This window comes from Geotrypetes seraphini, chromosome 2, assembly GCF_902459505.1.
Source record: "Geotrypetes seraphini chromosome 2, aGeoSer1.1, whole genome shotgun sequence".
NCBI classification, from domain to species: domain Eukaryota; kingdom Metazoa; phylum Chordata; class Amphibia; order Gymnophiona; family Dermophiidae; genus Geotrypetes; species Geotrypetes seraphini.
Window position 1 is genome coordinate 47,580,848 of NC_047085.1, and position 26,447 is coordinate 47,607,294.

General features: G+C 43.7%; 1 protein-coding gene across 6 annotated transcripts in view; it reads left to right on the forward strand.

Moving 5' to 3' along the window:
• Positions 1–26,447, forward strand: part of SAMD12 (sterile alpha motif domain containing 12) — a 655,615-nt gene that overhangs the window by 33,666 nt on the left and 595,502 nt on the right. For all 6 annotated transcript variants that reach the window (XR_004538408.1, XR_004538407.1, XR_004538411.1 and 3 more), the window contains one exon: positions 8,485–8,660. Coding sequence is in view for 1 of the 6 variants with exons in the window: in XM_033934397.1 (XP_033790288.1) it covers positions 8,485–8,660 (176 nt within the window). In the remaining 5 variants the exon portion in view is untranslated. The remainder of the gene's footprint in view (positions 1–8,484; positions 8,661–26,447) is intronic.

Consider the following 26,447-nt stretch of genomic DNA (forward strand, 5'->3'; position numbering starts at 1 on the left):
AAAGAAATAAAGACAGACACACACGTATATTCTAGCACCCGTTAATGTAATGGGCTATAAAGCTAGTAATAATAATAAAAGCAGAAAAACCTTCTCTTAAAATTATCAATACAAAACGGCAATTTATTTTTTCTATCACAGCCCCTCAAACATGGAATTCGCTCCCTATTTACTTGAGGGAAGAAAGCAACTTGGAAAAATTTAAGAGCAAATTAAAAAGCTTCCTTTTTAAGGATGCCTTTGATAATTAGCAAGCCAGTTTACTGGCCTGATTTTAACTTTACTGTATAGCTTTACTTAAGTATACAGACTTCTCCTTTCCTTATGTATTTCCCCTGAATGTCTTACTTACTATCAAATAACTTGTAGTTCTTTTCCCTTCCTTTCCCTTTGTTTATGGGTTTGTTAAGTTTGTTATTAGTCATGCAAAATTCAGTTCTTGTTATGTGTTGTATTGTTCCCTAAATTTTGTAATTTTAGTATTATGTACATCGCTTAGAATTATGATTAAGCGATTAATCAAAACCATATTAAATTTGAAACTTAATATAGTAAATGGCGGCAGATAAAGACCCGAATGGTCCATCCAGTCTGCCCAAACATATACTCTCTATAATTTAATGATTTAATCTAAAATGTTCTTTTTCGTAGATATTTCTGGGCCAAAAACCCAAAACTCTCCCTGGTACTGTGCATAGATTCCATCTGCTGGAGTCTCTGTCAAAGTTCACTCCAGCCCATCTAAACCATCCCAGCCCTTCCTCAACTGAATGGCCATATACAGGACACAGACCGTGCAAGTCTGCCCAGTACACTGGCCTTCGTTCTTCAATATTTACCATTATTTTCTGATTAGAGATCCTCTGTGTTTATCCCATGTTTGGGTTTGTTTGGTTTTTTTTTTACCTCTGTCACCGTTTTCTTCTCCACTACCTCTCTCAGGAGCTCATTCCAGGCATCAACCACCCTCTCCATAAAGAAGAATTTCCTAACATTACTCTTGAGTCTACCACCCCTCAACCTCAGATTATTCCCTCTGGTTTTACCATTTTCCTTTCTCTGGAAAAGATTTTGTTCTACGTTAATACTTTTCAAGTTTTTGAACGTCTGAATCACATCTCATCTCTCCCTGCTTTCCTCTGGGGCTTCCAGTCTCTTCTCATATGTCTTTTGGTACAAACCCCCGACCATTTTCGTTGCCTTTCTCTGGACCGCTTCAAGTCTTCATATGTCCTTTACCAGATACGGTCTCCAAAATTGAATACAATATTCCAAGTGGGCCTCACCAATGACCTGTACAACACCTTCTTTTTTCTACTGTTACGCCTCTCTAGCATCCTACTAGCAATAGCCACCACCTTGTCACACTGTTTCTTTGCCTTTAGATCTTCGGACACTATCACCCCCAAGGTCCATCTCCCCATCCGTGCTTATCAGCTTCTCACCTCCCAGCACATACAGCTTCTTCCAATTTCTAATCCCCAAATGCATTACTCTGCACTTCTTTGCATTGAATTTTAGTTGCCAGATATTAGACCATTCCTCTAACTTTTGCAGATCCTTTTTCATATTTCCACTCCCTCTTTAGGGTCTACTCTGTTACAAATCTTTGGCATCATCTGCAAAGAGGCAAACCTTTCCTTCTAACCCTTTAGCAATGCCGCTCACAAACATTGAACATGATCAGCCCCAGCACCGATCCTTGAGGGACTCCACTACTCACCTTTCCTTCCTCCTTCCTCCAAGCGAATTCCATTAACCACCACCCTCTGGCATCTGTCCGTCAACCAGTTTCTAATCCAATTCACCACTTTGGGTCCTAACTTCAGACCGTCAAGTTTGTTCAAGAGCCTCCTATGAAGAACCGTGTCAAAAGCTTTGACACAGTTCCTCATAGTTGTATTTTGATATCTCAATCCTAATATATGAGTGTAAACATTATTGGCAAAAGAAGGAAAAATCCAGCATATCTGCAGTAAAAGGCAAACACCAAAAACAAAGAAAGACCTGCAGAGCAGAATGTATAAGGTGCAAGAATCTTTATAAAAAGTCTATACAAAATTGTAATCCATAAAAAACGGCTTTTATATATATACCGTATTTTCCGGCGTATAAGACGACTTTTCAGTACCTTAAAATCCTCCCCAAAGTCGGGGGTCGTCTTATACGCCGGGTACTGTTTTACATGCCCTTACTACCTTCTCTGCTTGCAGCACAGAGCCGAACGGAAGTCTTCCCGACGTCAGCGCTGACGTCGGGAAGACTTCCGTTCGGCTCTGTGCTGCAGGCAGGGCAGATAAGGAGAAGGAGAGTAGCCTCGCGGTTCGAGTGGCTACCAAGAGAGAGGGGCGGCCGCCCCGCCCCGGTTGCAGCACAGCCGGCCAGGTTCCCTTACTTTTGTGGCACTTCCCCGACCGACCGATAACAGCCCGGGTCCGACAATCCTCCCTGCCCTGTAGCCGCGAATCTAAATACCTTCTTACAGCAGCTGTAAGAAGGTAATTTAGATTCGCGGTTAAGGGCAGGGAGGTTTGTCGGACCGGGGCTGTTGTCGGTCGGTCGGGGAAGTGCCACAAAAGTAAGGGAACCTGGCCGGCTGTGCTGCACCCGGGGCGGTAGAGAAGGTGTGCGGAAGAAGGGGTAGTCTTATACGGCGAGTATAACACAAAACTCTATATTTTAACTAAAAGTTGGGAGGTCGTCTTATACGCCCAGTCGTCTTATACGCCGGCAAATACGGTATATGGAATATGGACCCAACATGGTCCATGTTTCGGAGAAACACTCCTTCCTCAGGGGTCCAGGATATCTGATGTATCACATATATAGAGAGAGAGTCATGCAGAGAACATCGTTGTAGTATGAAATGATCAAAAATTGTGAATCGAAGGCAAGAAATTCTCCTTCCGGGCTAACACACGATTGCAGTACTCAGACGGCATCCGTTCAGAAAGTGGTGCGGGGCCAGGCAGAAGTGCAGAAAGTTTGCTCCTGACCTGTGCACTGCTGGCCGCAAAATAAGATGAGACAGCCGTCTAGCGAGGGAGGGATTTAAAGATACCAGCGGGGGGGGGGGGGGGGCAACAGATTAAAAAAAGGTACCAGGAGGACTGCCTACGGGTTTTTCACTCTATAAGACCCTGTCCCGTCCTACCACTACACCACCAGAGGGGGTATAGGGCAGGGCAGTGGAATTTTTTTTTCTTGAGTTTTCCTCCTCTACAAGTGGCTGCATCTTATGGTTGGGTGCGTCTTATAGAGCAAAATTTATGGTATATTGGTTCACAAGAAAAAAGTAGTAATTTATTAATTGACTCTTTGGGCTCCTTTCACAAAGCCGCACTACGATTAGCAGTGCACTGAGGCCCCGATTCTATGAAAGTCACCTAGATCGGAGCACCTAACCAATCTGGGTGCCTAACTTAATTTTTTTAATTGTTTTAATCATCGCTGATAATTAAAAATGCCATTAAAAACCAACTAAAAAATTATCCGGTAGGTGGCTACAGTCTAGAGATGACATGGGGACAAATTTGTCCCCGTCCCTGCGGGATTTCTCTATCTCCATCCCTGTGAGTTCTATCCCTGTCCCTGCCCCATTCCTGAAAGCACTGCCCTCATCTGCACAAGCCTCAAACACTTTAAAATCATAAGTGTTTGAGGCTTGTGCAAATGAGGACAGAGCTTGCAAGGATGGGACAGAGACTGGGACATATGTAGCAATAGTAATAACAGATGGAACAGAACAGTGGTATTCTCTTGCAAGTCCTTGAGAAAACCAGTCTGTATTACCATTTCTGGCTCCTAGCTTTAAAGTAGTTTGCTCGACATGGCCATGTTTTACTAAAAGTGCTGTAACTCTAACCTGGGTATTGCAAGCAGTGACTCACTGCTTTTTAATATACTCAGGCTAGAGTCACAGTTTTTACCAGTTTGAGGCTCAGAATTTTACACTAGCTTGTATCCATCGACACTGAGGCAGCCATTGTGGTGAAACGTTTAATTTACATTCCACTTTAATAACCAACCTTCCAGCAAAAGGCAATTACAATCATAATATAGCATAGACATTTCAAAAAATCCAGAAAAATAGCAATATAAATGCATCTAAAATCAGGGATCTCATAGTCCCTCCTTGAGGGCCGCAATCCAGTCGGGTTTTCAGGATTTCCCCAATGAAGATGCATTGAAAGCAGTGCATGCACATAGATCTCATGCATATTCATTGGGGAAATCCTGAAAACCCAACTGGACTGCGGCCCTCAAGGAGGGACTTTGAGACCCCTGATCTAAAGTCATATTATAAATTAATCATGCACTTAACAAAGACCATTTATGAAAGACCATGTTTTCAATTCTTGTCTAAAATCTTTATTGGAAGAAATCATCCTCAAAGCACTAGGCCAGGGGTAGGCAATTCTGATCCTCGAGAGCCGGAGCCAGGTCAGGTTTTCAGGATATCCACAATAAATATGCATGAGCTAGATTTACATCTCAAGGAGGCAGTGAATGCAAATCCATCTCATACATATTCATTGTGGATATCCTGACCTGGCTCTGGCTCTCGAGGACCAGAATTGCCTACCCCTGCACTAAGCAATGATTTCCATTGAGTAGGCCCATGGCCATATCGGGTGAACTGGTTTAAACCTGAGAGCCAGAAATAGTAATAAAGACTGGTTGTATTCGTACATTCTGCTTCTTTGCTTTCTTCTACATTGGATCTTACTTTCTCAGCCTCTGAGGACTGCCAGCAGGATTTTTCATCCTTTCAAAAAGTACAAAAACCAAGGGGCACTCGATGAAACTACATGGAAATACTTTTAAAACAAATAGGAGAACATTTTTTTCTTGAAGAATAGTTGACCTCTGGAACTTGCCAGAGGATGTGGTTACAGCAGTTAGTATAGCTGGTTTTAAGAAAGGTTTGGACACGTTCCTGGAGGAAAAATCTAAAGTCTGCTATTCAGACAGATATGGGGGAAGCCACTGCTTGCCCCGGGACCGGTAGCATGGAATGTTGCTATTTGGGTTTTTGCCAGGTATTTGTGACCTGGAATGGCCACTGTTGGGCAACAGGATCTTTGGTCTGACCCAGTATGGCTGTTATGTTCTTATGTAGGATAAATGTAACGAATATGCATGAATGAGATTTGTGTTTGATAGAGGGAGTAATCAGGCAAACCTCTCTCATGCATATTCATTACAGGTATCCTGAAAATCTGAACCTTTGGCAGCACCCATTGACTGGGAGTGAATACCAAGGGACTGGTATTCTGGGATTGGAGAGATTAAATTTTAAAAAAAGAGAACGACTGCAGATGATGGATGATGAAATGCATGTTTCTATTTTTTTATAGAGACTGTGTCTGAATTCAAGGGGGCCTGGGATAGGCACCTGGGATCTCTCAGAGAGAGAAAGAGATAATGATTACTGCGGAGTGTCCGCTAGTCTTTGTAATTTTTGACGCAGTGAAAAATCGATCCACTTGTACCCGTTCTACTCCACTCCAGGATTTTGTAGACTTCAATCATATCTCCCCTCAGCCGTCGTTTTTCCAAGCTGAAGAGCCCTAACTGTTTTGGTCTTTCCTCATACGAGAGGAGTTCCATCCCCTTTACCATCTTGGTCGCTCTTCTTTGAACCTTTTCTAATGCCACTATATCTATGACATCACAATGCAAGGTGTAAAGAGCTTTAGCCAATAGGGAGAGGAGGAGATAGTGGATGCTGCAGATGGGCAGACTAGATGGGCCATTGGCCTTTATCTGCCATCATGTTTCTATGTTTCTGTCTGACTATCAAGCTGCGTTTTGAGTTAATTTGCATAAGAATTGCCGCTGCTGAGTCAGACCACTCAAAAACAAGCTCATCCATCACATTGATTAGCAATTCTATCTACTTTATTTTCACCATTTTACAATTACCCATACATAGTTTAAAGAACTTTCAATAAAACGCTCTGAAATTTATATTTTTATTTGTTTTACAATTTTATAATTTCAGTTATAATGTGCCGCAAAAAAAAAACCAACACATTTGCTCCGTTTAGTGTGCCGGAACTAAAAAAGTTGGAGAGACACTGCTGTAGAGAATTACTCCCTTTATGTGTTAGCCTGTCCTGCAGAAACTCTGGGCCCTTCGTGATATGAACCACTACTACTGTTTATCAGTCTGGATGGAGCCAGGAATTATGTGGGCACCGGTAACATTCAGGTCCTGATTCTGTAAATGGTGTCTTAACTCCTATAATAATAATAATAATAACTTTATTTTTGTATACCGCCATACCCCAAAGAGTTCTAGGCGGTTCACATTAGTTAGACAGAGATTACAAGTGGTTACATATCAAATTGATCGTAGAGTTGCGAACAGCAAGGAGAGAAGTAGGGGGGAGAGGAGGGAGACGGGGGAGGGGAGTAGATCAGAAGGGGGGGAGAAGGAGGATAGAAAAGGGGCATTAAGGGTCTTGGTCTCGGAATAGGTGATCCTAGGCATCGTTCGGTGCAGTTGTCAATCAACTGCTAGGTGCCGTTTGTAGAATCATGCCTACTGGTACCTAAGCATTCTTAGGCACTGCTTGGCGTGAAAATCCTAGACGCGCTTCATTCAGGCCAGGGCTTTGAAGGCCTAAATGAGTGCGCCTAGCTCCATCTACGCCCAAACGCCACCCTGAATCCGCCCCTGACCCTGACCCCTGACCTACCACGCCAGTAGGTGCCTTGACGTAGATGCCTACCTCGAAGTGGTACAGAATGGGACAGTGCATCGCGGTTGTTTCAGCTCAGGCCGTTTCATCATGGCCACGCTGAATCGGCTGCGCTCAATCGTCCTCTCCACTTCTCCATGTCACTGTAGGTGCCTCTCCTCCTCTCTTTCCCCAGTGGCGTAGTAAGGGGGAGCGGGTGCGTGTGGACCGCCCCCTCCCAGGGGCCATCTTGCTGGGGGCATCGGTGCTTCTTCTCCTCTGCCACCCTCCCTCCCCCCCCCCCCCCGCAAACCTCTTGAAAAGTTCAGCAACTCCACTTCACTGGGCTAATATAAAAAAGCTTCCTCCCTATATGATTTATACTCGCTGCACAAAAATAGAAGCTTTGCCTGAATAAATATTTATTATATCAAAACATCATTATCAACACTTCACATACAATGCGATTAAATGGATCCACACTACACATGTAGACAATAAAACTATTAAACCACTAAAGCTTTTACAGCAATAGTAGAAAACCTAGAGTCTTTTAAAGTCCTTCTCAACAGAACAGTATTTCATGATGATTTTCAGCTCTTTTTGTTACTTTTTGCTCTCCTTGGATGAAAACTCCTGTCATGGATATAACAAGATAAAGTTGGTAAAATGCCTTCTCTGTTTTTATTCCAAACGGTAACCAGCCAGCCCAACGCAGTACCACGTTTCGCTATTCAAGCGTCTTCAGGAGCTGTATCTGCATCAGGTTTTCAAATCTCAACCATCTGAAATCCTTTATGTCATCATATATCAACAGCAGCACGGGTTCACAAGCCACCACATCCTCTTGAAAGGAACCAACACCATATTGCTGGCCTTGGCTTCTTTCTGACGTTGCTTTCTATTCATTGGACCAGCACCTCGTGTCAGAGGCGAGCCAAAGTCAGTGTGAGCAGGAGGAGGAAGGTACTGCTCACACCGGTGAACTTTTCAAGAGGTTTGTGGCGGTGGCGGGAGGACACTTGAGCGACAAGGGAAGAGCAAGGGGAGCATCTTTAGTTTTGGGACCCACCAAATGAGGTCAAGTGCTGCTATGACGCTCCTGAGCTGACATCCAGGTGCAGCAAGATTCATCGGGGTTGATTCAGCGCTGAAACAGCAATGCTGAATCATCCTAGACCCAAAATGGTAAGCGTCTACCAAAAAATTAATTGTTTTTAATTGGTTTTTTTAATGGCACAATTAATTTTTTTTTTTTAAATGGCACTTTCAATTTGTTGATTAAAAAAAAATAAGTTGGGCATCTTTTATAGGATCACGGCATCAATGCCAATGTCTGCATAGCTAAGCAGGCATAGCGAACCGCAGAAAAAGCAGTCCTAACTATGTAGGTATGGCACCAAATATTCGCTGTACCTACATAACTTCCAGTTGCTACCACCAAAGACCTGGATATTCAGTCCATGCCAAGATAGGACCCAGCAATGAATATCCGGGTATACTCCCCCACACACACACTTTTACAAAACCGCAAAGGTGGTTTTTAGTGCACACAGGCACGCTGAATACTCTGCGCTGCTCCCGATGCTTGTAGAACTCTATGAGTATCGGGAGCAGCGTAGAGCATTCAGTGCGCCAGCCTGCGCTAAAAACCGCTTTTGCGGTTTTGTAAAAAAGGGGGGGGGGGTTATCTGGTGATGGTCAGCATTAAATAAAACACTGACCTCTGGCATCTGAATATTGACCATACTGTTATTGTTGTTATTAATATTTTGTGTATTATTTACCCCTGCAGCTGTTCACCGCAATCGGAATTCAAATAACATCGATCACCGTGCCTGCACAGAAGGTGTTGACCTGCTCCTTGAAAGCGAAGGAGTGGATTCTGCCCTAGTTAACCATGAAAACACTCCGAAGGTGCCTGACTCTAAAACCCCCAAGAGACCGCAGACAGATCCAGAAACGTCTAAGGTAACTACAGAAAAGAAACTGAGGGTAGCAGGACAGTTTTGTCCAAAATTAATTTTGTGATCAATGAAGTGGTATAAAAGATCTTCTAAATAAATAAAGCTCTTTTGGTTTTCTAGTCCAGTTGTGATTTCAAGTGAAATATTAGAAACTCAGAGAAAATAAAGGAGGTTTAAAGGAATTACATTTTTTTTTTTTAAAACGTAGGTGGTGGGGGTGAGGAGTGGTAACTGAAAACAGCACAGTAGAGAAATGAATTAACTATATTATTCTAGTCCAGGGGTGTCAAAGTCCCTCCTTGAGGGTCACGATCCAGTCGGGTTTTCAGGATTTCCCCAATGAATATGTATGAGATCTATTTGCATGCACTGCTTTCATTGTATGCTAAAAGATCTCATGCATATTGGGGAAATCCTGAAAACCCGACTGGATTGAGGCCCTCGAGAAGGGATTTTGACACCCCTGCTCTAGTTAGTTTGCTGACATGAGAGCATCTTCCATGTTTCCTATTGTACAGTGTCCCGCAAACTTTCTCGAGCCGCGGCACACTAAAGGTAGTGGCCGTGGCTCGAGGCACCTGGAAGTGCGTGGATATCGCCATGATGACATCACGCGCATGCGTGACATCATCACGTCGATGTCTGTGTGTGTGAAGGCACTCCAGGCGGGCCCTGAGACGCCGGTGCCAGACGGGAAGAAAGCCAGAGAGAAAGATAGGTGCTGGCGCCCACTGATTGCCTGCAGGACGTGCCTCTCGCCAGGAGGTAGTCGGCGTCGGCACCGCGGCACACCTGAAATCTCAGGAGCCACACTAATATTCCTTGGCACACAGTTTGAGATACACTTCTATTGTATATATTACATAATGATTATGGACATTTTTGCTGGAAAAGGGACAGAGGCTTTGGTAATTGAACTGTGCCTCCACTGCTCATTGTGGCATGCAATGTGTGTGCACAGATGCTTAATAAACCTTTCCGATATCCTGTGCTGGCCATACACAGATGTAAACCCGTGTTTGTGACAGGGTCACAGCTGTCTACACACTTTCCCCATCTGAAAAGACAAGCTGATTAAAAATAGAAAAAAAAAAAAGCAGAATTATGTACTCTCTCTAAATATACCAAGCCCAAAACCAACCACACCGGCACAACTCGTGCAGGAATTGCTCTTTGTTCCCTGACAGGGTCTAGGACGATTCATCGCAGCTGTGTAAGAGCCGCTGGTTCAGCGCAGGCCTTTCCCTGCGGCCCTTTTTTTGCGGGATGAGTTCAACACGGATCTTTACAGACTATCAAAAACATTTCAACTCCAGCGTGTGATACTTTTTCTCTGACAACTGGATTTTCAGCCTGTAGGGCTGCGTGCCTGTCCTGAGCTCCCCTCCCGATCTTAGACTCCCGCTTCTGTACCTGAAAAACACTCTGGTCCCCCATCTGCTCCACTGTGTTCTGCAACATCGTGCTGGGATTCACAATGCAGCATGTAGCTCAGGTGGTGGTGGGGGGGGGACAATGCCCTCCACGATCAGCACTCCACCTCAATCCAGCATGTGGCGCAAGTAGTGTAGGCAGTGCCCCCCCCCTACACACACCCCCCTCCATCAGAACTCCATCTTGATCTAGCATTTAATGCATGGGAGGGGGGGGCAAAGCCTCCCCAGAGCCCTCCAAAATCAGACGATCCAGCATGTGTTGTATTTCTGTGAAGGACCACGTTGAACGGTTCATAAACAACCCCGCGAAAGACAAAGGCGCGCGCTGACAACTGAGCGCAAGACAGAGGCGCACGCCAAAGAAAATTACAGTTTTTAGGGGCTCCGACGGGGGGTTTTGTTGGGGAGCCCCCCCAGTTTACTTAATAGAGACCACACCGGCGTTGTGGGGGTTTTGGGGGGTTGTAACCCTCCACATTTTACTGTAAACTTAACTTTTTCCCTAAAAACAGGGAAAAAGTGAAGTTTTCAGTAAAATGTGGGGGGTTACAACCCCCCACAACGCGGCGCGATCTCTATTAAGTAAAGTGGGGGGATCCCCCCCACGCTCCCCCCCGTCGGAGCCATAAAAACAGTAATTTTCTACAGTGCGCACCTCCGCGCTGCGCTCAATTGTCTGGGCGCGCCTTTGTCCCGGTGCACTTTTGACCTGACATCCGTTGAACTGACCCACCGATGAAAGGGCCACACTGAATAGTCCCACGATGAAAGGGTCACGCTGAAATGGTGGATCTTAAGTGGCAGCAATGAAAGGGCTGCGCTGAACTGGCGTCCCATTCCGCCCTAACATGCCCCCGTGATTTAGATGTGCTAATTTGGCAATTACTGCAGGATGACTGAGCGCGTCCCATAGTACGCTATTTTAAGCTGCGTTAGGCACGCGTTAGCACCTAACACAGCTTTGTAAAAGGGCTCCTTAGTTCTGTTGATTCAGCAGTTGTAAAACCATTTCTTTCATCGTGTGTGGTTTATCTAGCGTCTTTACAGTGTGCAAAACTGGGGGGGGGGGAAATGGAATTGCTTAATTTATTGCATTCCAAGCCATTTTGGCTGTAAATCACTTCTGTGGACATTTTTCCCCTTTTGAAAACGTATAGACCTAGCACCAGCGGGGTTTAGAAAAAAAAAGGACCCCTCTTTAAACATTTCTGAGGGTACCTCAGAGAGCTGATTTTTGCTAAACGCAAATATGACCACGTCTCCCCTCTACTTACCAATCTTCACTGGCTCCCAGTACTTTCCAGAATTCATTTCAAATGCTCCTGCCTGGCTTTCAGGATCATTCACGGCATCCTTCCGCCCCTAATCCCTCTATCCTTCCTCGCCCCGACACCAACTACCACCAGATCTGCCCACAGACATAAACTATCCTTCCCCTCTCTACATGGCATCCTCTACGCAGGTAAACTGGGTAGATCCCTCCTCTCCAAAATCACCGGCCTCTGGAACGACCTCACTGTCCCACTGCGGAACCTGGACTCCCTCCAACTATTCCGAAAACAACTGAAAACCTGGCTTTTCTCTAGCATATAATAATCTCTTCTCCTGATTACATCCCCTCTTTTTATGCTTTGTAAACTCTTTCTCTTCTCTCTTCCCATATTTTTTTTAAACTCTGTAAACCGTGTCGAGCTCCACTTCAGTGGAGAAGATGCGGTATATAAACCTAAGGCTTAGTTTAGTTTAGTTTAGGACCAGTGTAAACAACTTGCTTGCAATTGAACTTAAACAAGTTGAAAAGTGCACATGTGTGGGGGAATTGTATATATGGTGCCCAATATTATACGCTACTTCTGAAAACCTCAGCATGGAAAAGCATTCCACTGGATGCAAGGTGCTGAAACAGGACGGAAACATTGGATCCATGCAAAAACACACTTCATAATAACAACTTAATTTTTTTTCTACCGCAATACCACAAGCGGTTTACAGAGGAAGAGACTGTATACAGATGGCGATGTTACAATAAAAGGCTTTCAAATTACATTAGCATGTTAAGATTAGTCAAATTTATCTGGAAGCATTTTAAAGATACATAAATATTTGTAGGATAGTGCCTAAGGGTTGGATTCTATACATGGCATCTAGCAGTTGTCAATCAACCGCTAGACACCATTTATAGGAATCCCGCCTAGCGGCGCCTAGACATCCTGGAGGTAGGTACCAGTGCTTAAGGCCAAGTTTTACTTGGCCTAATTTATAGGCACCTAATTCAGATGCCTAGCGACACCTAAGTCAACTACACCTATTCTCCGCCCCTAACCATGCCTGCTTTTCATATAGGCGCATTAGGCATTGGAGAATGCCTCGACTTATGCGTCACTAGGCATCCTAACCAGTGGCATAGCAAAGGTAGGAGATGCCTCCCTCCCTGCTCCTTCTGCGCTCCCACCCTGCTCCTTCTTCCTTACCCCACACTCACACCCTCCCTTCCCCTCCCCACCCTGCACCTTGTTAAATCTTTACCAGCATGAGCAGCTTCTCCGGTTTGCTGCTCGTGACAGCATTAGCTTTCCCTCTGATGTCACTTCCTGGCCCCGCAACCCGGAAATGATTTCAGAGGGGAGCCAGGCCAGTGCGAGCAGCCTAATGTAGGCAACTTATATCTGGCCCTCAGTGTTTCCACGTGAGCCTTTCCTGATATCCAGTGTTCAAAGATTTAGTTTTGCTCAGAATTAACAGTATTGGATGTTCGTTGTGAGTCTAGTTTGAGCTTTAGTCCTCAAATTAATTACATTGTAAAAATAAGCTTTTACCAATTGCAAATGTTGCATCAACTAAAACAAATCCTTGAACAGAAAACCTTACAAAGTTGACACATACCTTCGTATCAAGTAGGATGGTCTACTGTAATACTCTCTCTCTAGGATTAAGTCAGGCCAATGTATATCATTTGCAGTTGGTTCAAAATACTGCTGCGAGGCTTTTAATAGGTAGCAAAAGAACGGATCTTATCCCTCCACTTCTATATAAACTTCATTGGTTACCTATAGATCAATGCATTAAGTTCAAGCTATTGTGCATAGTATTCAAAGCATGGCACTTGAAATCTATATTATATTTAGCAAATAAGTTGATATAGTCAACAGAGATCCCTATGCTCTTCTAGCAAAGAGCTGTTTTCTTTGCCAGGTCTAGGTATCATAAAGTTGTCTCTCTTGAGAAGCAGAGCTTTTTCTTATGTAGGTCCTGCATTATGAAATCCTTTGTTTGACAAATTATTTGATGGTTTGTCATATTTGTCATTTTGTAAGCTGTTGAAAACAGAATTATTTCAGCAATTGTACCAAGTCTATGGCTCATGTAACTCTTCATCTACATTATGGTATGCTGATGCTAACTTGTGCTAGTATTCTATAATGGAATTGGTGTCCTGATGCCATTACAGAATGTCCTTCCCTCCCACCTGCAATTGCACTGCCAGAGCACATATTTATAGAATTGCCCTCAGTGTTCAGCAGTATTGAGTTATTAGTACTTAGTTACTATAGTTACTTTATGATTATTGCAAGAAAATAATTATCTAACCTAGTAATTGTAATTTAATTATTTTGAAGAGCAACTTGCATGACATGACATGAGGAGGATGTGGTTGGCATGAGCTGGTCTAACCTCCTTTAAAAAAAAGCATCAGGAAATGAAGTTGTGTGATATTCACATTGGGGTTATATACAGGTATGTAACAGTTGGAGAAAATATGCTGTATAATGCTGTATGCATATTTCCTATGGCTGTTCCTAAGCTATCAGTTCCTATCCAATGATAGTTGGCAACTGCTTGACCCAAGAAACTTCAATAGGGAACTGTTACAAATTGTAGACCTTCTGGCACTAGTTAGTTAGGGGCTCAATTTCTGAATGTTAGTGGATTATTGCAATTCCTTATTAAAAGGGATATGCCTAAAAGACATAAAACGTCTTCAACTTATCCAAAACACAGCTATTAAGATTATTTCAGGATCTAATAAATTTGATCACGTAACCCCACTGTTACGAAAAGCCCACTGGTTGCCTTTTATACATAGGATGACATATAAAATTGCTCTTCTGACTTTTAAAACTATACAAACTAACGCCCCAGCTTTCATAGACAGACTCTTGATTCCGTACGACCCTCCGAGAGCCCTCAGATCATCTTCACAGCGCACTCTTAATGTTCCCTCTTTGAAAATAATCGGTACTCGTCGTACCTTTATCTTTTCAGTGAAAGCCCCAATGGCCTGGAACTCTCTTCCTCTATACTTAAGATCTGAACAAAATCTGCAAAAGTTCAAAAGCAGTTTAAAGTGTTTTCTTTTTAAAGATGCCTTTAACTGACAATATGATATATATTTACCTTAACAGTTTCCTAGCAATTCTTCACCTTCCCTACTCCCTCTTGTATTTCCCTTTTGTGTACCTTGTCTTTAAATATTGTAGTTCTCCCCCTTTTCCTATTGTTTTCTGTAGCTTAAGCATGTTAGTCAGCCCAAGAATTAATATTAGTCATGTATGTCTAATTGGTCTACAGTTTGTCTCCTTGTTATTTTTAAATTTTTTATGTACAACGCTTTGTACCTTCGGATAAGCGTTTTATCAAAAACTTGAATAAACTTGAAGCCAAGGTAGCTCTTGGATTTTCTGAAGGGGTGGGCTAGTGGCAGTAGTTACACCCCCAAAGAAGATTTGGTGCCAAATTTGTCTTTGGAATCCCTCCTGCCATTGACCATGTTTGCTGAAGGAATGCCCCTTGATTTGCTTATGCTTGAAGCTGACACTTGAGAGATTTATAGATTCAGCCTGTCTATACCACCCAGGTTAGACATTATAGGCACTTGCTACAGGAGCAAAGAATCGGAGGCTGGGGCAAGTCCCAGATCTAGAACCTGGTGCTGGCTTGCTTTAGTGAGAAGGTGTGGGGACTAGAGCTGTCCAATTCAGGCAAAAAAATGTTTGATTTTGCCAATTGAATCAATTTTTTTTTGATTCGATACAATTCAGTTCACTTTCCATGACATAGTTTTAAAATTTGCTAGAAAAATGGATTACATGAATGACATCTTCCAGTTCTTACTTGGAAATACTAATTTGTCAGCTTTGGCTGGTTTCACAAAGCTCCACCAAGCAGCATTTGCTTCTTCAACACTTTCGGGTGTATCTTACAGATTTTTGGCTACTGATCACGAAAATCGCGTTTAAAATTACGCATCACGTACCGTTTTAACAAAAAAGTACATTTTTACAATTTCTTGTTATACTTTCAGGCTAATGCAATTAATAATAACTGATGTCAAGATTAAAGAAGGCATTTTTGTCGGTCCACAGATCAGACACTTCGTCAATGATGAGAGATTTGAAGATCTGTTAGTCGGGCCAGAGGAAATCGCCTGGAAAGAATTGTCATTGAGAATTTTCTTGGCAGTTACAGAGCACCTAACTATATTCAACTGGTTGACAAACTTCTTAGAACATACAAAACCATGAAGTGCAACATGTCACTGAAGATGCACTTTCTACATTCACACTGGACTTCCCTGCAAATCTTGGGACAATCAGCAACTAGCATGGCGAAAGGTTTCACCAGAACATTGCCAGTATGGAAAAAAGATATCAGGGCAACTGCAATCCATCAATGTTGGCTGACTATTGTTAGACTCTGCAACGAGATGCACCAGACACTGAGTACAAACGAAAATCATCAGGAAAACACTTTTAGCCACAGCAAACTATCAGAGTGTATCAGAAACTGTGTAATAAACATAGTCAATTAAAGATACCATCATGTTTCTCAGAATTCCTACATGATACAGTCGGTGAGAAATAATATTTGTGTTTATTTTTAAGGAAGCAAAACTTTTGGAAAAATTTGTTTTCCAGTGTTACTTGACCTGCTGCAGAGAATATTCTTTTCAAAGGAGCAGAAGTTGCTGGTGAACATAGAAACTTCTATGCAAGCCGGCTTAGTAAAGGTAACTTCTCCCGTCTCTTGTGCCAGCACATAAATACATCACTACCAGTTTCCAAGGGTTTATAGTTTCCAAGGGTTTATAGTTTCCAAGGGTTCACCACCAGTTTCCAAGGGTTTATAGTTTCCAAGGGTTCACCACCAGTTTCCAAGGGTTTATAGTTTCCAAGGGTTCACCACCAGTTTCCAAGGGTTTCTAGTTTCCAAGGGTTCACCACCAGTTTCCAAGGGTTTATAGTTTCCAAGGGTTCACCACCAGTTTCCAAGGGTTTATAGTTTCCAAGGGTTCACCACCAGTTTCCAAGGGTTTATAGTTTCCAAGGGTTCACCACCAGTTTCCAAGGGTTTATAGTTTCCAAGGGTTCACCACCAGTTTCCAAGGGTTTATAGTTTCCAAGGGTTCACCACCAGTTTCCAAGGGTTTATAGTTTCCAAGGGTTCACCACCAGTTTCCAAGGGTTTATAGTTTCCAAGGGTTCACCACCAGTTTCCAAGGGTTTATAGTTTCCAAGGGTTCACCATCAGTTTCCAAGGGTTTATAGTTTCCAAGGGTTCACCATCAGTTTCCAAGGGTTTATAGCATGCAGGCTCTGCAATGCATCTGAGGCAGATTTCACCATCATAGTCTGCCATCGATGGAAGTCTGGCTTTCATGGCAGCCACATTGGTATCTTCAACTATTTCACAAAAGCTGCTGCACCCCGATAGGAAAAATCTAAAAACTGCAGCAACACCCAGTTTAACATTTGGAAACAGATAAAACTACCGCAAAACAATTGCGCGGTAGCCTAACCATGTATTAAGGACTTAAAAGTCCTTTAGTAAAAGGGCTTCTCATTATTGCACGCTGCTTTGCATTCAGTATTTTACCCTTGAGCTAGACACGGTTAACCTTCTATATCCAACTTTCGTAGGTGCTGGCATCATTTTTCAAACCGTGATAGCTCTTGTAGACTCTAACTGCCAATAAAATCGAAGTAGACTACAGTGACACATTCCTAGCAATTTTCTGTGAATTTCTGGGGACTCATTAAGTGTTACATAACCATGCATGAAACTAAAGGTTTGTGACAGGATTCGAGTCAGTAGACACTTTCATCATTAAAGCTCTCATTATATTTTCTAATATTTAGAACAGGGGTAGGGAACTCCGGTCCTTGAGAGCCATATTCCAGTCGGATTTTCAGGATTTCTCCAATGAATAATAATAATAATTTTATTCTTATATACCGCCAAAGCCATAGAAGTTCGAAGCGGTTTACAGCAAAAAGCGCTGGACAATCAGCGAAGAGGTTACAATCAAAGTCAGCAATACAATCTTACATAATGAATATGAATAATGAATATGAATAATGAATGAATATGCATTGAAAGCAGTGCATGCAAATAGATCTCATGCATATTCATTAGGGAAATCCTGAAAACCCGACTGGAATACGGCTCTCAAGGACCGGAGTTCCCTACCCCTGATTTAGAATCTTGAACCGGAGTTTCAGGTTTGTTTGGGGTTTTTTTCAAGGCAAGCATCTGTTAATTTCTGAATTTCTACCAACAAATTGCCATATAGTTACTGCAATGTTATAGAAGCTCAGTACAACACCCAGCCTCATTAACTGAAGTGCCAGTAATTTCACCATGCCTGTTCCATGATAAATGTTTTTGTTTCTAAACTCACACAACTCAGAACACCTCACCTGAGCGTCTCCTAAACAAGATCAACACTATAGTGGGGCACAGTAAACAAACACTGTGGGCTAGATGCACTAAAGATGCCGACTGGATCACTGTTGGCCGATTCTCCAGCAGCGATCGATGCGCTATCAAATTTGCATGATTTTTGTGTGTGTATGTGTGAATTTATCTCATTGGAAAATTAGTCCAATTGGCACATTTCCGCACAATTCTTCCATGGGCCGGATAAAATCATGGCCTGCAGGCCATACTTTGGAGACCCCTGGTCTAGGCAACCACCTAGCAACCCTTATAACAAGGGAGCTTACATATATAAGATGGGTATTTCATATCTTCACATACCATAAGTTTGTTTTGTTGTTTTTTTTTACCATAAATATTATTGGATGTAATATTGGTAAAGGGAAAGCAATGAGTTACTCTAAGCAGGATTACTTTAATCAATAATCAATCGCTTTAATAAATTAGTGATTTAATTACTGTAACCAATTACTTTAAGCTGAGAAGTAACTAGTGACTAATTAATTATTTTTTTGAAGAGTGACTAGCACAACATTGATTGCCCTCTTGCAATGGTGTAGCTCTGGTAAGTGGTGCCTTCCCCACGCCCTCTTCTCTGCCCCCTCTCCTTCACAACCCCCCTCCCCTCTGCCGTGCACATGCCCCCCTTGCCTTCTCCCTGTACTTTTTAATTTTCCAGGTGAGAGCAACAGCACAAACTTGCTGCCTGCATCGTATCGGCTATCTCTCTAACATCACTTCTTAGACGCGGGGCCCAGAAGTGACATCAGAGAGAGGCGACACTGATGCGGGCAGCAAGTTCGTAATGCTGCTCACGCAGGAAAAATGAAAGAAGTATGAAGGAAGGGAAGGGGCACATGCGTGCGACAGGGGAGGTCGGGAAGGAGGGGTGCCTACACTCTTTGCAAAGATCATGCCCCGGGGTGGACCCAGCTTACTATGCCAGTGCCCTCTTAAGAGTATGTCAAAATTGCGAGTTACTCTTTCCTTCATTTGAAAATTCATGCTGGTCTGTTCAGAGAATATAAAAACATAAGAACAGCCATACTGGGTCAGACCAATGGTCCATCAAGCCCAGTAGCCCATTCTCACAATGGCCAATCCAGGTCCCTAGTACTTGGCCAAAACCCAAGGTGTAGCAATATTCCATGCTACCGATATAAAGCAAGCAGTGGCTACCCCATGTCTTTGTCAATAACAGACTATGGACTTTTCTTCCAGGAACTTGTCCAAACCTTTCTTAAAACCAGCTATACTATCCACTCTTACCACATCCTCTGGCAACGCGTTCCAGAACTTAACTATTCTCTGAGTGAAAAAAAATTTCCTCCTATTGGATTTAAAAGTATTTCCCTGTAACTTCATCAAGTGTCCCCCTAGTCTTTGTCATTTTTGACGTAGTGAAAAATCAATCCACTTTTACCCATTCTACTCCACTTAGGATTTTATAGACTTCAATCATATCTCCTTTCTTTTCCAAGCTGAAGAGCCCTAACCATTTTAGTCTTTCCTCATACGAGAGGTGTTCCATCCCCTTTACCATCTTGGTCACTCTTCTTTGAACCTTTTCTAGGGCGCTATATCTTTTTTGAGATAAGAAGACCAGAATTGATAAGCAAGTCTTGATAGGATGACAGGGATTGTATGAAGAGTCCGTGTGAGAGAATGTCCTTCAGTCTGAATATTTATTTGTCCTAAGCTGAAAACATGCCCAGTGCACCCCCCCCCCCCCCCCCCCCCGAGCTCCTATTCTGCTGACTGCATCGCAGCCAAGCAGGAAAGACAATGGACAGGACACCTCTCCCTTGCACCCTGTGCGGCCGCCTTGCCCACACATAGCTTGCTATAACCCTGTCTTTGTGTATGTGAATGTGTCTCTGTGCCTGTGCCTATGGACAGATGGATTAAGCCTTCCCAACAGGAACTATTGCTCAAGTGAAATGAGCCTAAAAATGGTTGAATTGGTGTCTTGTTTTCTCTCCTCTTTTAATACATCCCTCATGAGCTATATCTCACAGTACTCTGTACTTTTGCCACTAGACTTTTAGAGGTCAATATTCAAAACAAAAGGATGATTTAAATACAGCAGGGTGGGGAGGGGGAAGAACTGAGAGGAAATATGTGGCTCCCTAAGTCTACCCCTCCCCCCCCAAATGGACTTCTGTCTACACCCCTGCCAAGAAGTAATGGTTTCATAGGCTGAAAAGTTAATCATTAGCTCTGGTAAAGATCAGATTAGGCCTTATGTCAGTTCTTTGGTGGCCATAACAACCCCTCTTCCTATCTTCCCATCTTGAGATACAAAATAATGATGCACCTATGGGGGACCCCACCTAGGTTGCAACTCTAATCAAGTTTTATGACCCCATTTGGGATTCTGATTCACAGTTTTAGAAGCTGTGCTTTAGGCAGTATCTCTGGTTTCTCTCATTCTCACATTTTGTATCCTTTCTGTTTTTGTGCTGATAAAGCTTGAAGTTAAAAACAAATTCAGTACTGCAAGTATGACTTCATTTGCAGTTTCCTGAAGCCCAGGTTTAGGGCAGTTGGATGGAGCTTGAATGCTTCATTTCCCACGTCAGATTCTCTAACTGAGATTCATGTCCAACAGATCATAGTTGATATGGATGACAGTAGGGTTACCAGACATCTGCAAAAACCCGGACATGTCCTCTTTTTATAGGACTGTCCAGGCTCCCAGATGGACTTTCCAAAACCCGGCATTTTTCTGGGTTTTGGAAAGCTCCTACGACAGGGGTGGCGAACTCAATCATATAAGGGGCCGAAATTTGAAAAAAGGCTAAGCCGCGGGCCAAACTTTTTATTAAGATAATTAGGGGTCCTTTAATTAAGGTACGCTAACCGATTTAGCATGCGCTAAATGTGCACCTTAATTAAAGGACCCCTAAGTGACTAAGGTTTAGTCTTAGCAGAAGTATAGGGTTACAATGTCTCCAACCCCACACCAGATCTGTGGTGTAAACAAAATAAATATTGTAATCACAAAACAGAAAATAAAATTATTTTTTCTACATTTTCTTGTTTCATGCAGCATCTCTTCCTCCTTCCCCACCACCCCTGGGTCCACCATCTCTCCATTTCTCTTCCCAACTACCCTCTTATGCAGTATCTCTATCCCCCCTCCAAACATCCCTTGTGTCCAACTTCTCTCTTTCTGTTCCTTTCCTCCCTCCCGCCATCCCATTGCCCACCATCTCTCTCCCTCTCCTCTGTTTTATTTCTTACCCACCCCACCCTCCACTCAGTCTGGCATATGCACATCTGGACCCCTCCTTCACTCCCTTCGGGTACTTCTACAACAGGGCCCACCCCCTTCCCGAATGCCTGCATGTTTTCCCCCTGCATGTTTTCCTCCTTCTTCTTCCCGGTCTTACCTTCAGATTTGACCCGCCGTTCCTACTCTCCCTCCGTCTCGGTTTCCTAGTCTCCTCTGGCCCGTCGGCATGAACCGCTGCCGCTGCTGCTTTTCACTCGCTTCTGCCTTTGCCTGGTCTCCTCTTCAAAGCAGCCTCCTGAGGATCGCCGGCCAGCTGGAGCGAACCTCGCAGGCTGCTGTTGACCTCGGTAGCACATTCCCTCTGCCACGGTCTCACCCCTCCTTTGACTTACGGGATCGTGTCAGAGGGAACGTGCTACCGAAGTTGACACCGGCCTGTGAGGTTCGCTACAGCTGGTCGGTGATCCTGAGCAGGCTGCTTTGAAGAGGAGACTAGGCGAAGGCAGAGCAGCAGTAGTGGCAGCTGTTTATGCCGGCGGGCCAGATGTAGTATAAAATTTAAAATGTCTGGCGAGCCAGTTTTTAACACACCGTGGGCCAGAATTTGACATGTCTGCCCTACAAGCTCTGGCCGCCTCTGGAGAGCCTCTGAGCATGCACGGATGAGGTCACATGCATCCGCGCATGTCCCAGGCCCTCCAGATGCGGCCAGAATTCCTCACAATGAGAGGAAGCTTTTTGGGGGTGGGGCTGGAGGGTGTGACAGGGTGGGGTTACAGGCAGAACTGGGCAGGGCTAGGGTAGAACAGGGTGGGGCTGGAGGTGAAATGGGGCAGGGTTTTAAAAAAAAAAAATATGGTAACCCTAGATAACAGAGACCGCTAGTACAGCGGTATTCAAACTTTTGGTCAAGTGGTCCATTTTTTCAACTGGTGAGTTGTTTGAGGTCCACAATATTAACTGGCTTACCTACGTTTCACTTCTAAAGCTAAGCAAGCCAGTAGACTTGCACAGACACATAGAGGGGCATTTTCGATAGGACATCTAAGTTTAAGGTTGGACGTTTTGGGCAAGACGTCCATAAACTCAGTAGAAAAAAAAATGTCCATTTCCAAAGCTGCCAGACATCTAGCTTTTATTTTTGGAAAAAGCTATATAGACGTTTTGGTCCTTAGGACGTCTACCTTTTTTGGCCATTAAAAAAAAAATGTCCACGTGAAAAGCGCACAAAAGCAAGTTTTGTTGATGTACCCAGCTACCTTGTCTGTTTGCGGCAGAGGAATCCCCATCAGCTGAGCTGGTTTTGGGGATTCCTCCTGCCAGGATCAGCTGGAGCCCTAACCCCCTCAACATCCCCCCACACATATATCCCTGAAACATTCCTGGAACCCACCCCCCACATCAGCCGACATCACTGACATTAGGCAACACCTCCCCCACACACACATCACCTAGCCCGTACCTTCCAATGCAAAATCATCAGGAGGGAAGCCCACACCCACCTACCTACAGGCCTGCGTGCTGCGAATGACAGGCTTTCCCCCTCCCAATGCATCTTGGGATGCCGTGTAAGTTCCACCTATGATGTCTTGGAAATGCTTTGATTATTGCTTCAGGAAGTCCAGGTGGAAGCCCACCCAATTCCCACCCATAACACACCTCCCAACATGACTCTTTTAGCTCTGGAGGCACAGCATCTTAGAAGTGCTGCTGAATGTCCAGAAAGTTTGTTTTATCGGCATTTGGACATCCCTGCTATTAGGACGTCCAAGTGCTGACTTAGGGAAGTTTTGATTATGCCCCTCTAAGCAAGTATATCGTAAATACTAGGGTTACCAGATTTCTTCTTTAAAAAAAGAGGACAACTGGCCCTGCCTCGTTCCAGTGGAGTCAGAACCAGGTACACAATCACATTTATTAGTTGAAGAACCAAGACCAAGCTTGGCGTGCACTGGGAGGCTGAATAAGCAAATCAGTCTTTTTAGAGTTCTCCACACAAATAACTCAGCCTACTCCAATATATTTTATCTGATGACTTATGGTTGGTCCAGAGGACAGTTACTAAAATACTGAAGGGAATAGACTTAGCAGATAAAGACAGATTTTTCACCCTCTCCAAGGTAGGGAAAATGAGAGGGCACTCTCTAAAGTTGAAAGGGGATAGATTCAATACAAACGTAAGGAAGTTCTTCTTCACCCAGAGAGTGGTAGAAAACTGGAATGCTCTTCCGGAGTCTCTTATAGGGGAAAACACCCTCCAGGGATTCAAGACAAAGTTGGACAAGTTCCTGCTGAACCAGAATGAACAAAGGTAGGGCTGGACTCATTTAGAGCACTGGTCTTTGACCTGGGGGCCGCTGTGTGAACAGACTGCTGGGCACGATGGACCACTGGTCTGACCCAGCAGCGGCAATTCTTATGTTCTTATGAGACATGTAACTATCCCCCCACCTGGAAAAATTCCTCTCCTCTAGAGAAGGAGATACTGGATTTTTCAAGAGGTCACTGAATACGTGTTTATGGATAGCAGAGGTCAGTTGGAGGAGCTGGAGGCTCCTTAGCTCGAGTGGGAGGGGTGTACTGTATAAAAGGGGAGTTAGGAGTAAGTTCTAGGCTTTTGGTTATCCTGATCTCCTGCTAGAGCTCTAGTACTGAGGGAGACCTTTGAATTACTGACTGTTTGCCAAGAGAAAAGCCTGAGGAAGAAAGGGAAACTAGGAGAGTTCCACTACAAGAGAACATAAAGGGCTTTTACTTTTCCCAGGGGTCATCAGGAGAGGATGGAGCAAAGAGTGTGTGGAGACCTATCTTTAAAAACAAAACAAAACAAAACAGTGAGTGAACAGACTTTGGGTAAGGCAGTTCTTGTGTGGAGTTTTTCAGCTTGGCTCGAAAGATACAGTGGTCCCAGGCTGAGAAAAGAGGGTGGGACCCAAAAGTGGTTCTCCGCGTGTAAGGAGGATCTGAATGAAGAGATTGGGGAACACAAAAGAGATGTTTCTGAAGTGACTTTATTCTAAACCGTTATAAATCCAGTTTCAATATTTCTACACTTGAGGAAGCTGCAAATAGTTTATGCATTGATTGTTACGTAGAGCATTTTTGACCCCTGTTCGTTTACAGAAATTAGATAGTTCCAAGTCTAATAGATGCTGGCACTGTCATCTCGAAGTAGGAACATTGGATCATTTAAACATAGTAGATGACGGCAGATAAAGACCCGAATGGTCCATCCAGTCTGCCCAACCTGATTCAATTTAAATTTTTTTTTTTTTTTTTTTTCTTCTTAGCTATTTCTGGGCAAGAATCCAAAGCTTTACCCGGTGCTGTGCTTGGGTTCCAACTGCCGAAATCTCTGTTAAGACTTACTCCAGCCCATCTACACCCTCCCAGCCATTGAAGCCCTCCCCTGCCCATCCTCCACCAAACGGCCATACACAGACACAGACCGTGCAAGTCTGCCCAGTAACTGGCCTAGTTCAATATTTAATATTATTTTCTGATTCTAAATCTTCTGTGTTCATCCCACGCTTCTTTGAACTCAGACACAGTTTTACTCTCCACCACCTCTCTCGGGAGCGCATTCCAGGCATCCACTATCCTCTCCATAAAGTAGAATTTCCTAACGTTGCTCTTGAATCTACCATCCCTCAACCTCAAATTATGTCCTCTGGTTTTACCATTTTCCTTTCTCTGGAAAAGATTTTGTTCCACGTTAATTCCCTTCAAGTATTTGAACGTCTGAATCATATCTCCCCTGTCTCTCCTTTCCTCTAGGGTATACATATTCAGGGCTTCCAGTCTCTCCTCATACGTCTTCTGGCGCAAGCCTCCTATTATTTTTGTCGCCCTCCTCTGGACCGCCTCAAGTCTTCTTACGTCTTTCGCCAGTTACGGTCTCCAAAACTGAACACAATACTCCAACTGGGGCCTCACCAATGACCTGTACAGGGGCATCAACACCTTCTTCTTTCTACTGACTACGCCTCTCTTTATACAGCCCAGCATCCTTCTGGCAGCAGCCACTGCCTTGTCACACAGTTTTTTCGCCTTTAGATCTTCGGACACTATAACCCCAAGGTTCCTCTCCCCGTCCGTGCATATCAGCTTCTCTCCTCCCAGCATATACGGTTCCTTCCTATTATTAATCCCCAAATGCATTACTCTGCATTTCTTTGCATTGAATTTTAGTTGCCAGGCATTAGACCATTCCTCTAACTTTTGCAGATCCTTTTTCATATTTTCCACTCCCTCTTCGGTGTCTACTCTGTTACAAATCTTGGTATTATCTGCAAAAAGGCACACTTTTCCTTCTAACCCTTCAGCAATGTCACTCACAAACATATTGAACAGGATTGGCCCCAGCATCGAACCCTGACGGACTCCACTAGTCACATTTCCTTCCTTTGAGCGACTTCCATTAACCACCACCCTCTGGCGTCTGTCCGACAGCCAGTTTCTGACCCAGTTCACCACTTTGGGTCCTAACTTCAGCCCTTCAAGTTTGTTCAACAGCCTCCTATGAGGAACTATGTCAAAGGCTTTGCTGAAATCCAAGTAAATTACATCTAGCATATGTCCTCGATCCAGCTCTCTGGTTACCCAATCAAAAAATTCAATCAGGTTCGTTTGGCACGATTTACCTTTTGTAAAGCCATGTTGCCTCGGATCCTGTAACCCATTAGATTCAAGGAAGTACACTATCCTTTCTTTCAGCAAAACTTCCATTATTTTTCCAACAACTGAAGTGAGGCTCACCGGCCTGTAGTTTCCTGCTTCATCCCTGTGACCACTTTTATGAATAGGGACCACATCCGCTCTCCTCCAATCCCCAGGAATCACTCCCGTCTCCAGAGATTTGTTGAACAAGTCTTTAATAGGACTCGCCAGAACCTCTCTGAGCTCCCTTAGTATCCTGGGATGGATCCCGTCTGGTCCCATCGCTTTGTCCACCTTCAGTTTTTCAAGTTGCTCATAAACACCCTCCTCCGTGAACGGCGCAGAATCTACTCCATTTTCTCGTGTAACTTTGCCAGACAGTCTCGGTCCTTCTCCAGGATTTTCTTCTGTGAACACAGAACAGAAGTATTTGTTTAGCACATTTGCTTTCTCCTCATCACTCTCCACATATTTGTTCCCAGCATCTTTTAGCCTAGCAATTCCATTTTTTATCTTCCTCCTTTCACTAATATATCTGAAAAAATTTTTATCTCCCTTTTTTACATTTTTAGCCATTTGTTCTTCCGCCTGTGCCTTCGCCAAACGTATCTCTCTCTTGGCTTCTTTCAGTTTCACCCTGTAGTCCTTTCTGCTCTCCTCTTCTTGGGTATTTATTTATTATACTATTGTCCCTTGATACTTAAATTTTGGAGATCAAGTGAACAACATATTGGAAAATCCA